This window comes from Botrytis porri (assembly GCF_014898465.1).
Source record: "Botrytis porri strain MUCL 3234 chromosome Unknown BPOR_009, whole genome shotgun sequence".
Lineage (NCBI taxonomy): Eukaryota > Fungi > Ascomycota > Leotiomycetes > Helotiales > Sclerotiniaceae > Botrytis > Botrytis porri.
This window is the reverse complement of record NW_024066083.1, coordinates 1,560,714-1,576,275: the sequence shown is the minus strand read 5'-3', so window position 1 is coordinate 1,576,275 and position 15,562 is coordinate 1,560,714. Positions and strand designations below refer to the sequence as shown.

The 15,562-nt window shown below is 41.6% G+C and overlaps 3 protein-coding genes across 3 annotated transcripts; 1 reads left to right on the top strand and 2 right to left on the bottom strand.

Moving 5' to 3' along the window:
* Positions 1-296: 296 nt before the first annotated feature.
* Positions 297-1,545, bottom strand: EAF01_007277 (uncharacterized protein; the record flags this gene model as incomplete). Its single annotated transcript, XM_038915532.1, has 3 exons — positions 297-811; positions 866-948; positions 1,390-1,545. 3 exons carry the CDS (start codon positions 1,543-1,545, stop codon positions 445-447), a joined length of 606 nt encoding a protein of 201 aa, XP_038769170.1. The 3' UTR covers positions 297-444.
* A 1,226-nt stretch (positions 1,546-2,771) lies between these two features.
* EAF01_007276 (uncharacterized protein) lies at positions 2,772-4,820 on the bottom strand (the record flags this gene model as incomplete). The annotated part of the gene is made up of 2 exons (XM_038915531.1): positions 2,772-3,759; positions 3,814-4,820. The coding sequence occupies 2 exons, from the start codon at positions 4,818-4,820 to the stop codon at positions 2,772-2,774; spliced, it is 1,995 nt and encodes a 664-aa protein (XP_038769169.1).
* Positions 4,821-6,998: 2,178 nt separating this feature from the next.
* Positions 6,999-7,514, top strand: EAF01_007275 (uncharacterized protein; the record flags this gene model as incomplete). The annotated part of the gene is made up of 1 exon (XM_038915530.1): positions 6,999-7,514. One exon carries the CDS (start codon positions 6,999-7,001, stop codon positions 7,512-7,514), a length of 516 nt encoding a protein of 171 aa, XP_038769168.1.
* Positions 7,515-15,562: the final 8,048 nt, after the last annotated feature.

Here is a 15,562-nt window from a genome sequence, read left to right as displayed (position 1 = left end):
AGAGAGAGAGAGAGAGAGAGGATAGAGAGTATGTATGTTGATGATATTAGAGATTGGGAATGGAGATCAAGATGTTCAATAGAAGGGGGAAGAGCATGCATATAGGTAGATATGGTGTATCTCATTGGTATTACAGCTACATGGATGAGATGGGATAGTAGGGTGATATTAATGTGCGTCGATTTAGGTACTTGACAATGTCTTCAACATCTGCAATATCAAGGTGAACTTCAAATCACATCACATATATCAAAAACAAGACACTAAAATCAGACGACATCAAACAATAAAGTTCTTAAAAGTCCTTGAACTCCATTGTAAAACAAATTGGTATATCAGTATGACACAGAAAGCTTTTGATATTCATTCATAAAGCCTAACTATTGCGCCTCCCATTTTTGTAACCCTCCAAAGAGAACCCCATATCAACAAAGCATGAATAATTTAGTATTCAGCGGAGCTTCCTTGTGGGAACTCGAAAGTGACGGTACGGCCAGTCAATCTCTTGTAAACATCAGAGTAGGTATCGAGTCTGTGATCAACACCTCCCTTCTCCTTCTCATCGAGGATAACCTTCAAGATCTTGCTTCCATCCTCCTTGGTGCGGAGACGCTTTCCGACAATCTCAACTGGGTAAACGATATCGGTAAGGATAGCGTCGTGGACAGCAGTCAAAGTTCTGGAACGAGGACGCTTTTGGGTGAGGGAGGTTCTGGATCTGTTGGATCTCTTTGGGCGGGGAAGGATACGACGACCAGCAAGGATCAAGACGTGACGGTCAGAGAACTTCTTCTCGAGCTCACGGGTGAGACTATTTGATTATTAGAGAATAATTAACATATTACGGAGATATAGAAATACATACCGTTGTTGAACCTTGTGGAAAGCAACGAGGGAAGGAACGGGGACAAAGATGGCAATAGCCTTCTTGCCGTGGCCAACTTCAATCTAAATTTTGATCAAAGTCAGCTCGCGATCTCCAGTCTCAAGACATGGTCCGCAGCCCGTTCGATTCCACCATCAACACCGACATCCCCAACTCTCAATTTGTATAATGTATCGTCATCAAGTTCATTTCATCTTTGTATTTCCCAATTGACCAAAGAATATCCCTTTTCTATCGTTTGTTTATATTTCGAAACTTTCGAAGAAAAGGTGATATCGATACCCAATGTTTAAGTATTGATAAAATGTCGTCTAGTATACGGTATACGAAAGTGATAATTCGAAATGCCGGTATCAATCGTAAAATTATCGAAGGTCGATAAAAGCTGCATTCCCATTTTGTGATTACGAAAATGTTGGGAGAATGACAAGCACACACAGAGCACATCGAAAAGTACATCTGCGAGTTAATCACACGGACAAAAGAGAAAATTGTTAACTAACCTCCTTAGCAGAAGAGAATTGAAGAGGTCTCAAAGCGGCCTTCAAGTCTGGGGTGTTGGACTCGAGGTCATAGAGAGCAGTAGCGATGCTGTTCTCAAGCTCAGATGGGTTGGCGTGGGAAGGGCTGGTAGCCACGATCTTGTTGATGGCAGACATGCTTGCGGTTGTCGATTGTCGATGGATGGGAATGGAGAGAAACGATTTTCAAAAGTTTTGGAAGGAGAGTTTTGAGATTTGATTGTGCGAATTGTGAAGCGAAGAGCTAGTGTAATTTAGGTTAGCGGATAGTATTTATGTCCTATTGAATTGATTATGATGTGGGGTAATATTTTGTGAATTGAAAGTACCATGTAACTAACTTACAATGAGTTAAAAAAAAGCTCACCGGGATACCTACCAAGCCTACTTCGTAATGACTAGTACCCTCAAAACCATGCCCATTCACACATCTGCACGAAAATTCTCATTGATGTCTATCAAGTGAGATAATTCCAAACATCCAAAACTCACCCCCCCTTTAAAAGATGTGTCTCCGTAACAGTAGTCCCAGAACGAGGTAAACATTGTTCAAATCAATCAATCTATTCATTCAATAATATCACAATCTCCTTCGCCAGTCTACTACGCAGGTATACCTTATCTATGTGTATATATCAGGAAATTACATACAAGTAATCACAAACAATCTTAGGAAACTTTGAGAATCTTTAGAGAAAAGACCTGGTGGACTAACGAAATGGAATATCTCATCATCACATCCCTCACTAATGACATGATACAAATATTAATACACTACAATGTGTCACACATATATATCACACCAAACACGTTAACTTTGCCAATACAAAGGATACATAAATATCTAATATTCTGCTTATTCTATAGGCATCTTTAACATTTATAAACCGAAAAGGTAATTCTATACACAAAATCCCAACCCAAAAATGTGTCTGATAATAAATGCATGCACCCGCACACTGCCCGGTTTCAAGTGGTGCAATCCCCATCCATCCATAAATTAATCCCCCAATCATGTCGAGAATCCTTGACATACCCTTTTGCTCTAGATATTCATACCACCATGTGTGTATGAACGCCTCCATATTAACCCCCTTCACCATGCATGCCAATCCCATGTCCAATCCCAAAGCACCTAGTCATCTCTCTTCCAGAGAATATCTATCCATGTCCAACCTTAAAAGCAAGTCCATTCATCCCCTTCCTCTTTCTGATCATGTCGATAACATATAACGAATGACGAAGCAACGAATTGACCGCCTCCCCAAAAATTTCCCAACATTTCAACGCCCAAAAGAAATCCCAAGATCAAAGTCCATTTTACAGCACAACACCACGCCGCGTCGTTTGGTCTCTCACATCACTCAAATCCCAATCCTGGGTCCACTCTCCAACTTCTCAATCCCCTTTAATCCAGCTCCAAAGTCCATAACCAGAATCTTGGGATCCTGCCCAGTACTGACAATTCTTCTATAATCACTCTTGGCCCCCAACACCCAACTCGCATGCCACTTTGGAAAGTCTAGTAACAACCCTCCCGTTTCCATATCCCAGACCTTAATGTCCTGATCATAACTCCCAGAAATCAATCTTCCACTAATTGAATCGATATGTAGAGATCGGACCAGATTTTCATGAGCGTTGATTAATTTTAAGCACTCCCCAGTATTGGCATTCCAGATACGAATAGTTTTATCGTTACCGGCTGACGCGATATATTTTGAATCTTCGGAAAATTGACTGCAAGCGAGACCTTTGGTATGGCGCGAGAATTCTCGAATATTCTTACCTGTGTCGATGTTCCATAATTTGACTCGAAAATCTCCACTGCAGCTTACAATAGAATTTCCCCTCAATTGTACTGCATTAACTGGGCCTGAATGACCACGAACTTGTTTTATCAACTGACCCGAGCGACGATCCCAAATACAGATACTAACATCTTTAGAACAGGTAACGATGTATCGTTCATCGAATGCAAGATCAAGTACAGCTGCAGTGTGGTGTTCCAAACGCATCATTGGTTCATATCCTTTCTTAATGTCGTACATGATACATGTACCGTCTGATGAACCAGTTACAAGAATGTCATCGTCGTACTGAAGACACAAGATCGATGCATTGTGATGCATTGGGAAAGAAACGGTTCGTGGTTTACTACCAGGTTGTCGTAATTCGTCTGGGCCTCGTTCAACTGGACCTGTCGCATAATGTGCAAGACTTCCATCGGAAGCAGTCAGGAGAGCGGGATTGTTCACAATAGCTGGAGGGCCAATAACCAAGACACACTTGTAAGTCTTGATATCCCACACACGAATCGTTCTATCTCGAGAACCAGTGATGATTTTGTGTCTATAAAATATTAACGATTGTCCTCGAGAGAGGAAATAGACAATAGCAACTTACTCATCGAATTGTGTGCAATAAATACTGTCCGTATGTCCAAGGAGATAAGTTGGTGTTGACTCGCCAAGAATCCATCTCTCGTCCAACTTTTGCCTAATGCGATAAATTTCTTTCCAATCCGTTTCAGGATTCAAAGCTGGGACACCATCTCCAACTCCGGGAATAACTGGATGGGGCATAGCATACGCTCTTGATTTCTCTCTCAAGAAAGTCTCCCGCCAAACGTGCTTTGATCCTGCCATAACTGCCCACTTGCGAGAAACCTGTTCCACTCTACGTAAAGACTTATGATCCAGATAAGATAGAATTTGAGTAGCAAGTTCCATTGGAAGGCTTCCTATGAAATCGACGCGACTAATTGACGTATCTTGAGCGGGTATGGAGTCGATTGATGTACTGACCGCGATGCCAATAGCACTTTCCCTATCGTTCTGCTGTGTATCTTCAGATCTCAAAAAGGTCCGATTCTTGAAGAGATTTTGGGCAGCTGCAGTAGCTCTGGCGGCTCCGCCAGTCCCAATCGGTATAATTGGAGGTGCGCCGCCATGTCCAGGTGTTGGGGAAGCTAGTTCTGAGCAAGAATCCACAGGACTATCAAAACTGAAGTGAGATGACATCACCCTCGAATTTCTGTTGAAACTTGTAGCTTGCCGTAGTCTGTGCCAAGGGGAGGACGACGAGGATGGACGTTCTTCTGTAGCGTGCGAATGTCTCCTCTTTCTGTTCTTTAGGGATACTGAAGCACGTCGAATTAAACCTCGTATGCCACCTGTCCGCCGGGCATCTAGCGGTTCTTCCAAATCTTCATTAACCGACAGATCTGACATTCGCTCCAACATATCAGGTTCTAAAGGAACCGATCCAAGACGCATCCTGCGAAAGGGAGTGCGGTTTGTGTTCGATGTATCTGCTGGAACATCCCACCCTCTCGCAGTAGCAGGACTTATGAGAGTGACTCGCGCCTGCTGAACGGGTGAATATTCGTCACTTGGAAGGATTCGAGTCATTGTCGTCGCTGCCGGATCAAGAAATTATGGTGGGTATGTATGGACTTGAGAGAATTTGGCAGATAGTTTGAATGGTCTTGAAGTATTCAAATAATTGGGCCAAAAATACTGGTCCCTGCAGGATGAATTTGTTGTCCGGGGAAAGGAACAGCGTGATCGTCTGGGTAGACAATGGGCGGTGTGAATGAAGATTTTCGATATAAAGTTTTGCAATTCCGAAGAAGAGGAAGAAACGAAATGAAATGAAATGAAATGAAATGGGGAAGAATTGATAGATTGACAGGTTTATAAAATCAAATGAATGTGGTGATGAAGAAGAAGATGATGATGATGATGATATTGATGATGATGATGATGATGGGGGAATTTGAGGAAATGGAGAAATTGGATGAATTGAAGAGGAATTGTGAAAATGTAAGAAAGACGGATGGTCAGACTCTAGGGGAATCAAATTCGATTGTGGATCGTTAAAACGTTATAATTCACAATATAAGAATGAGAAACCTCCCAAAATAATAATAAATAAGGAATCTGTTTTTGTAATAATAAAGCGAAATGCCATGGTTTGATAATTCTCTTTTCAGCTCATATTCGGTCGGATAAGGAAATTTCAGAAGTAGCTAAGGACTTGGGAAGGAGGGATAAACCTTATCAAGGGAGAGGCAAATCTTATTATTCTTCTACCAAATTTGGGTGAGAGGGGGGTTGGTTGTATGTAGCATTGTTCTTATTATTACTTATAGTCTGGGTAGAGAGAGGCTTGAGAGATGCTTTGAGAGATGCTCGAGAGATGCTTGAGAGATGCTCGAGAGAGGTTAGGAGAATTAAAGCTTGATCCGAATCGCTTTGTGTATCTGTTCTAGAATACTTGGAGTAAAATGGAGAATAGATGGTAGAATAGATCCATGGTAGTACCATTGTAAAATACGCCCGTATTATCATCTCGAAAGCTTTACGATGTACACCCGGAGTATCTACTAATGATCTTTCGACATCAAACTTCGGAGGAGCCGTTGGTTCTACGGAATAAAGTTTCCACAGTCGTTTGTAGATCTTTTCTCTTCGCCGCTATGAAAAGAAGAAGAAGAGAAAGAAGAAGAAGAGAAAAGGAGAAAAGGAGAAAAAGAGAAAAAGAGAAAAAGAGAAAGAGATATAAAAAGAACAAAGAAATGGTTACGAGATAGGAAGATATCCATCTTCGGATAACTATGTCTAACTACTCCAGTATACAAAGTTACCTACCTACCTACCCACCTAGTATGTCTATACTTATACACCTGTCTATATATATCTGAAGATTCCCTTTCACTTATCAATGAATACACAGTATCAAAGAAACAAACAGATGAACAAACAGATATCCCTCAAATGCTTTCATCAATATCCCTTCTGCGTACTCTATCGCAATCCTACACACGTACAGCATATGAATATTCCATATCGGTTCAAACTCCCCAATCAATTCCAATACATCGCCGCTTTGATTATCACATAAACATCCAAATTGCCCCATACATCAAATTTCCCATCTCATCGACTCTCAGATCAGAATGGAAATGCCAACACACAAAAGCAGCATGGAGTACTCAGGTTCCAGATGAAAATAATAATCAAAGGGGTTACCACGAACCCTAATCCGCAGATCCCCCAGACTTAAATGCTCTTTAGCGTTAGAACTTTGACTGCCTTACTGCAAAAATTTTATCCGTAAGTGGGATGAATGGGAGGTACCGTTCCGCTTATGCTCGAGTACCTATCTATTGATTTCGTGGTTCCTTATCCCAATCGAGTTTGACATTGTTTAGTGTTCATACTTTACGAGGACTAGCTCTGCCTACCGATAGTAAGGTAGGTACTCGAGTACATACACCTACCCTACCTACCTATAGTTAGTTACTCGAGCACATACTTCGTACATACAATATCCAAGCTTATCAAAAGACCAGAGAAGAAGAACCAACCGCGTCAATTGCCCTCAAATCGGCATTCGTCGATCGAAATCCCCCCGAGTCATCAATTGACTCCCAATCGTCATCTCTCAAACCACTCGATCTTTCCGAACGGCGAAAAACCCTCTAGCCCACGGGCTCACTTCAGAGTCCAGACTTCATCTCGAAACGGAGAAACCCCAAACTCTCAATTTCCAAAATCAAAACCAAGAAGAAAAAATTCATCATCATGGCTCCACCCGAATTCCGTCTACCCATGGCCTACAGCTGGTTCTTCCTCATCATCGAACCCATATCCACCCTAGCCGGAGCCTACTACGCCCACTTCCAACCACACAACTATCTGCTGCTGACCCACGCGCCCTCCTCCCCCTACCCCGTCCCCAACGCCATCCCCCTCTCTTCCCACATCGTGCTCACCCAACTCGCAAACCTGTACCTCCTCCTCGCCCTCAACGAAGCCCTCGTTCTGCGCTGCACCTCGGATCTCCGCGTCTGGAAAGTCTTCCTGTTTGGACTGCTCATCGCGGATTTCGGGCATTTATATAGTGTCAAGGATCTGGGTTGGAGTATTTATTGGAATGTGGGAGCATGGAATAAAATGGCATGGGGAAATGTAGGGTTTGTGTATGTAGCGGCGGCCATGCGAATGGCATTTTTGAGGGGCTGGGGATTGGGTACTGAGAAGGCGCAGAGAAAAGCTGTGAGGTCGCAAACTTTAGCGAGGGGGTTGAAGGGGGCTTGAGGGGGTGTGGGGTTTTATTTATTTATATATATATATGTGTGTGTGTGTGTGTGTAGATTTAGATGTGCATTAGATGTAGATTAGAATTAGACATAGATTGATATATTTCTCCTACTCGACGGATTCCTGGGCACTAACAAAGTTGAAAGTGCCTCGGATGAGATGATTGATACTTGTAGCTAAAGCTTTCAATTCACTTTGATGAGCATAAAATCCGAAGTCGGAGAAAGTGTACAAATTCCATACGGTACATGGATGTATACATGTCATTCGAAAATTCATCATTCCATTCCTACCGCAATTTTCATGTTTGTTTGAATACCCAATCTATGAATAAGTTGGTGAAGTATATATAAAAGTAATGCGATGAATAGATGAATGGATGTATATATGTATGTATATATGTATGTATGTATGTATGTATATATGTATGTATGTATATATGTATAAATAATAATTTAATAAAGAAAGAAAAGATAGAAATTCTATTAATCCTGATGACTGTGAGGTCGGTCAGGAGGATTTCTTTCAATGAGCGATGAATAGATGGGTCTTGGGGATTAGTTTTGAAGTCTTAGGGGATCAGATTTGAGTGGGAGATTGAGTGAGGGGTTGGGAATATGATGGTGATGAGAATGGATGGTGGTGAGGAGTGATGATGAGAATTTGTTCTCAGCACTGCCACTGTATACTGTCACTGCCATTGCCATTGCCATTATCACCCTCACCCTCCCCTCCCCTCCCCTCCCCTCCCCTCGCATCCCACATCCGCCTAATTCCTGAACCATTAACCCCCCACCCCCAAAATCCTCCTAAACCATCAAAAGAAACTCCCCCTCGCATACCCCCACCAATCCTCATATGCTATTCCTACCTCAGTATAATATCTCACAACGAAAACAAAAACACAGACATAGAAAGAGTTTCCTGATTTCCTTTCTTGGAATTCGTGTTTTTGGAAAACGGAGGGAAGACCGGGCGGGTCAGGGGGGAACTTTTATATGTTTTTAGTATTTTGAGTAGTTCTCATTTCCTTGATTCTTTGTCTTTTTGAAGGGAGGGAAGAAGAAGAAGGCGGAGGAGAGCAGGAGAAAAGTTATTCACACAGTGTGTAGTATATAGTGAATACATAAATATCTAGTAAATTTTCACATACCTACTTGTATGATATATAAACCAGCTACTCTGTGGACACTTTCGCAAGGGCAAGACAGATTGTGGACTCGGTGTTTCTCGCTGTCGGTTGTGGTGCGGAGATACGTTAAGGTGTTTGAACTTTGAGGAGGTTTGTGTTTTTTTTGGATATGTTGGAGGTGTGCATATGTGTGGTTTTATTGGTGTCCCAGCTGGGGTTTTCGTTACTGATTTGATCAGTATTATCGTCTCTGTGTATTTTATTTTGTTGCATTTTGTGTCGGTAGTGTCTACTCCACTTCAGGTACATCACAAATTGATGTAGAACTTGAATACTCGTCAATAGCACTCCTTTTGATTACGTATCTGGCAAGATTCTCATATCCACCCTCTAAATTTGGGGTTTTCTGTCGAATTTCAATACAATATCACATCTGGATAGAATACTCTGCTTTTATACATGTAACAACTTTTTCTAGTCTTGATTAGAGAGGTCGAATCGAATTGTGGAGTGAGTTTACGTGCCATGCCGGAGAGGGGAGAGAGAGGGACTGACTTGGTTATTGACTAATTAACGGATTTTCAACGTCGTGATGGTATTTGGGAAAGAAGCGGGACACTGGTGAATAGTTATTTGGAGATTTTACGTGGGAATTTTGTATGCGTGAATAGTTCAAAGATAACGTTTCAAAAAACACAACCTTCCCACCCTACCCCATACATACATATGCCTTTTATAGTATCACATAAAATGAAAGTACGTCTATGAAGACCACCAAGATGCACCCAGCTGTATGGGCTAGGCATGGACTGTACAAGTCCGATCAAGCTTTTGAGAAAAGCCGAAGGGAGGGAGGTCGAATGTCTATCTAGAGTTAGGTTACTGTCGAGTCGAATATCTCGTCTCCCGTCACTGAAACTTCGAATGTTATGGTTTATCTTGTGCACTGTCACATGGAATAATGCATAGATATCGCCTCCGGGTTGGTTTGATACAGTCCAGGATCACAATCATTCTATATCTACTTTTTCCATCCCCAGAGAGGTTGTTTACGCTGTTGCATCGTTGGCTGAATCCTGAGTTCAATGATGTTTGCTAAATTTGAGACCCTTAACATTAAAAAGTAAAGCAATTCAGGAGATGAAATAGTAGCACATGATTGTGTTTTTCGAGCTCAAACGCTTCTTATTGAGGTTTCAAAGGATTGTCTATCCTGGCTCAGCTGTCATGATGGATTACAATGTATTTTCGCACTTGTTTCTTGGTGGAATAGCGTTGTAGATTTTTGGATCTCTGCGAGGTATAGCAGTAACTGTGAATGGGGACCACGGTGGTAGGTGAATATCAAGCAGGTGAACTTACCATTCTGTTCTGGGCACATGAGGGGTAAGCGCAACTAATCAGATCGATTGCTAGACTTAGCGAGTGAAATAGCGTGAGTGAACATCGAGAGAAACGATTTGGAGGGAGAGGTAGTATGGGAAGGCTAAACGGTAATTCCTTTTGAATATATAAATAGGTCCTTAGATTACTATACTGTATCTGGGTAGGCAATTTGTGACATTACCACCAATAACGCAGGTAACTAGGGTAGTTTAGACAGCTCAGGCAAATGACTGAACAGCATCATGTGTTGAATTTGGAGGGAAATCATTCTGATAATCTTAGGTAACTAAGGTGATAATTGAGCATTTTAAAGGTGCTGCCAGTGTAACCTACAGTGAAGAAGGAGTATCCATTTGATAAAGAAGCAAATTCAACGACAGCAAGAATTCAAGCGACGGTAACGCCAAGTGGTATGAGATGAAATACGCTTGACAATAGGTCAGTATGCTGCACAGAATCTAGATCTAGGTGCAAAATTCACACGAGGAAAAGGATTGTCCCACATGCAAGTATGGACTCTGACTACCCGGTAGCACTGCAAAGGCACTTATGGGGTCAAGATGCGGTATAAATAATCACCTAGTAGAAATGTGTCAGAATTCACTTGTGTCTCGCAGGCTGTTGACTCTTCCCCGCAGCTCAATCTTGTTCCAAGAATAGGTACCAGTAGCAATACTTGCAAAGAGGGGTAAACACATCGTTCTACACAATTGAAAGATAATAGGATGAAAATAAGTGAGTAGCACACACGTAGGGTCTTACTTAAGACCTGCAAGATAGCGACGAATTCAACCCTGCTCAGATATCAACACAACTTCTGACTTGAGGATGCTGATTCCTCGCCAGTGCTATACATAATATTTATAGAGGGATAAACGCAATATCTATCTGAGGCATCTCATCTTAGCTTCATACTTTATTGCTATATTTTCATAGAACCTTTCGTTGAACGATTGTTGTTGTTTGTTGATGAAGTAAGAGAAGAGAATGGATAATAGGATGAGAAGATATGATCATTATGCTGGGACGTTAGTGTGTCTTCAGTTTTCCAGACAGTAGAAGTAATGAGACGTGCGTTCACGGCTCACAAAATATGCTCGTAACGTTTGGCACTTATAGGCGAACTAGTCAAGATAATAGGTATATTCATCCTGTGAGATGTATAGTTATCATCCGGGTATCGTATCTTCTCGACAAGCGTTAGATTTTGGAACAACTGAAATTGTAAGGAAATACATTACGTAAATCAGAGGAGAACTAGTTTTTGTAAACACAGTGCTCAACGAAACGACCTTTTGGTTGAAACGCCAGCAATAAAGTGATGAAGTTGTCAAATAGCAAACGTTCTTCCGTTGAGAAAAATAAAAATACTGCCAGTGTCGATACAGACCGCGTTGAAGAAGTTTTCCTTCCTTATGATACCAATACATGGGAAAGAAACTGAAACTCGAGGAGGGTATTAAGCACTTTGATTGTGGAATCTTCTGGGGACTGGTGAATAGTTGGAATGTAGAAGGTGTGATCTGTGGATTCAGTCTAAGCTTATCCATACCAAAGGTACACTACATGGAGAATGGTACGTTATGTATATAAATAAATCCCTTTCCACAGATTCTGAGATAAATGATATATGTAGAGTCTGAAGTAGAGGGGAGAGTATACGAAGCGTATTCTCTTACCTCCAAGTGAACCGCCCACCTCCCTCCTCCCCTCTCACTCAACACCTCTTTGAGTGTTAGCTTTGTTTCATATAACCTTGAACTATATACTCGAACCTCGTGTCAATAAAGGGCACTATAATGTATGATTAGGTTGCTTGAGTTTGAATGGATTCATGTTATTTTTGGACTTAATTGAGTTGTTGAAACTTGTTGAATAGTTGTGGACTGTGTCCTAAGATCCTTTCCTAACTACTCGTATTAATTCCTATTAACATGATGTGTTAGATATAGGGGATCATTTGGCCCCAGAACATAAAATACATTATAAGAACAATCTCACTATATATAGAAACCTATAATATAGATATGTAGCACTTCCTCAAAGACACATTATCGACACATTGTAAACATCCCACTACCTTGATCTTCAAGAATAATCAATACTTCCACCAAAAAGTTGAAATCAAAGACAAATCATATCACCTTTACAATCCCTTACAAACCTCCTCCAAAAAAGTTATCAAAACATAGTCACATGATCGGCTATTAAGGAGAACAAACCTCTTTCCTTTTGAAGAAACAACTCGAAGAGTGCATGCCAAGATTTCATTAACAAAATAGTCACAATAATTAGTTGCTTGCTCAGTATACTTCTGAGCATTTCCCACTTGACCAGTAAAAATAATTGGGTTGCTTAGTCGGCAAGGCTTAGCCACTAATCCCATTCTAGTTTTGTGGATGTCTGCCTTCTTGTAACTTTTCTTTCCCACAAAATGTTAATCAATAATTCTTCTTCTTCAACACAAAACCAAAAACAAACAAAAAGGAATTCTTCCGTTCATGTAAGTAATCTATCGAATCTTCCTTCATGATTTATAGAAAGGCTTTTCCTATCTTCAAGTCCTTTCCGCTTCTTCGGTTTGATGGAAATTCAATCTTCAAGCTTGAGCTGACACTTTCGATCTTTTCAACAGAAACAAATCAATTCAAGTAAGCATTCCGTCTTTATTTCTCTGAAGAGAGATAGATTACCTTCCTCTCCAACCTATATCTCTATTCTGCAGTCTTCAATCCATCAAAATATCTTTATTTTGGAGCTTGAGCTAATTGCTTCACCCTTCTCAACAGAACCAAACCATCACAGTAAGTCTTCCATCATCTCATTTCATCAAGAGGATCGAGAGAACTATCTTTCAATACTTTTCCTTGCATCTTGAACTTTTTAATTCATCCAATCATTTTTTCTTGCGAGCGTTGGCTGACACTTTCAACCTTTTCCAGAAGGTATACTTAGTTTTTCCCACCAACTCATCAACATCAATAACAAATGACAAATTAGCCAAACGCAAATGGAAGACTCGAAAGAGCAAATACGTTTTGGTCGGAGATGATGCGGTTGCCGTTCCATCGCTGCTTCATTTTCGCAACCTCAAGACCTCAAGAGCATTCTCAATTTAGGGGCTCTGTGTCTGGTCAACAAAGATATTAATCTTGGTTGATCTTTCGCAGAAAGTCAGACACAGAGCCAACTAGAAGTTATCAAACCAAGGTCAGCTAACTATAATTTTCCTTAGCTCAGCATTCACTGACGGTTCTTTTTAGAGACTTGGACGCGTCAACTAAAAGAGCTAAGCTTCTGCGGCCGTTTAGCGCTGCAGTGTGCTAACCACGAAAGATAATTGGGCGTAAGCATTCGCGGAGCCCAAAGAGAACGGTCAAAACAAGAGTAAGCAACCGAAGATGAGAAGAGAGTGAACGAGCAAAAGATAATACAGTTTGCATGCTATTTTTGCTGTCACTTGCTAATTACCGTTACTGACAATAGCAGTTGATATACCAACTGTGCCGAGCTTTGGTATCAGATAGTAAGCACCAAAACAACATCATCACTTGATGGTGAATGTGTAAGTGATTTCTTCTCTATTTTCGAGATATCAGGGGTGAACATATACTGACAAAAGTAGTGCATCTGCTGTCACTCGCGAGCAACATCTCTTCTTTGAGGAGAATGGGAACTTGATCATCACCGATGCTCTGAATGAACGAGAGGTTGAGAACCACAAAATCTGGGCAGAAGTTGTCCCCGGACTAGAAGCCTTGTGACCAGTACAATTTTCGGGTATGATACGATGGCTGGTACTACCAAGACAGGGGGAAGGGGGAGGCTCTTGAACAAGCCAGGGAAGCATTTTTCAGATAGAACCCACTTCTTTTGGGGTGGATGTGGTGTTCTCGACCACTGAATGCAAGTCTCTGTGTACGCTGGTGTATGTTAGAGTACCTCTTAGATAGACATCAATCCACAAAGTTACCCGCAGCCGCTTCGGCGTGCACCTCAAGGATAGTGGTTTGGCGACGTCGAAAACTGATGGGTTGTTTTACCACTCTATGAAAGTAGGTCGTTCACGCTCCTTGTTTATCTTTATACTAACCACCACTCTAGCTACAAATCTCTATCGATTGATAACCGCCCATTTAATGAGACATAAACGATAACTGATTTAATGAGCCATTCGCAGTCTCACAGTATAGTTGCTTATACTTAGACAAGCATGGCTTAATGGACCCCCACGCGCTGAGATGACCATAATGGTCATGCGTGGCTGGTGGGATTTCTTTGGTCGATGCACAGGCCATTGGCATAGCTTTTGGGTCATTCCCGAAATTACATGTAGCAGCTCGACGACTGAAAAAGTGAGTCTGTTTTGAAGAGCTCTTGGAGTCTCCTCGAACATAAAATTGCCTTTGTCCTGCAGTCTTAGTAGGCTTCGAACTAAAGTTATTGACCACAAAACATTTTACTAACACTGTAGCAGTTTGAAAAATCCCTCGGGATCCTCCTTCGCCCACTACAATAGCCCCTACACTGGCTTCGGATTCTCCTGCCTTGAAATGGAAAAGGTGCCTATCGCCTTTCAAAGGTCGATTCTTGTTCGCCCAGCTTAAACCGGGCAGATGGAGAATCCCGCATGGCAATCCATCCAAACCTCGCCCCGGCTGCTCGATGGAATCAAAAAAGTCGGTCCATTCTGTCAATGTGGTTAGTAGACATCCGAATTCTTAGTTTTCTGAAGGAGCCATCGCGTTACATTCCTTTCAACCACCCCTTTACTTTGTTGAACCCTTATTAACATGAAAATATCAATAGATCGCTGTTGTCTTCTTGGCTTGAACTTAGCGTCAAGACGCTGAGCACATCAACTGTGTTCCATCCTTCGCCCATGTGTATTTGAAAAGCTGTGGGAGATGATTGCCACCGGTTGGAGGAAGAGAATAACGAATGGCTGGCCAAGTTGGGAAGAGTGTGGATATAAGCAAAGCTCTGTGAAAAATACAGTCATGTACGATAGAAGAATATTTATAATGTTTTCTGCAGCCGCCTCCGGGCGTGCCTTTTCAATGGTGATGGCGACGGTGATGAAATTTATGAAACGCATGGTGAATATGGGTTGGAGAAACTGGTGTCTGAAGAGATGGTAAGTACTTCCAACATACGGAACTGAATGTTGCATCAGTATTGATGAATGTTGCTAACGATTCTGAAGCGCGAGGATTCACCATCTGGAACTTTGCAGTTTCCATGCTTTTACTCAATCCCTTGGTGCTAATTTCACTCCTGTGCTCCGAGTCACAATTGTAGCCAGGACTCGAATCTTGTGGGTATAAGCATTATTCAGGTATTGGCGTAATGTACTGTCAATTTCTCCGAAACCCGTGATGTTCAACTTAGCAGTTTTATGGAAGTTGAATCTGGGCCCAAGAGCAGATTTTCAAGTTCAAAAGTTCATGTGGGAGTCCCTTGCCCCCCAAAACCAGACCTCAGACACCAGGAAAACCCGTGAGATATTTATTATCGATACTGCAGC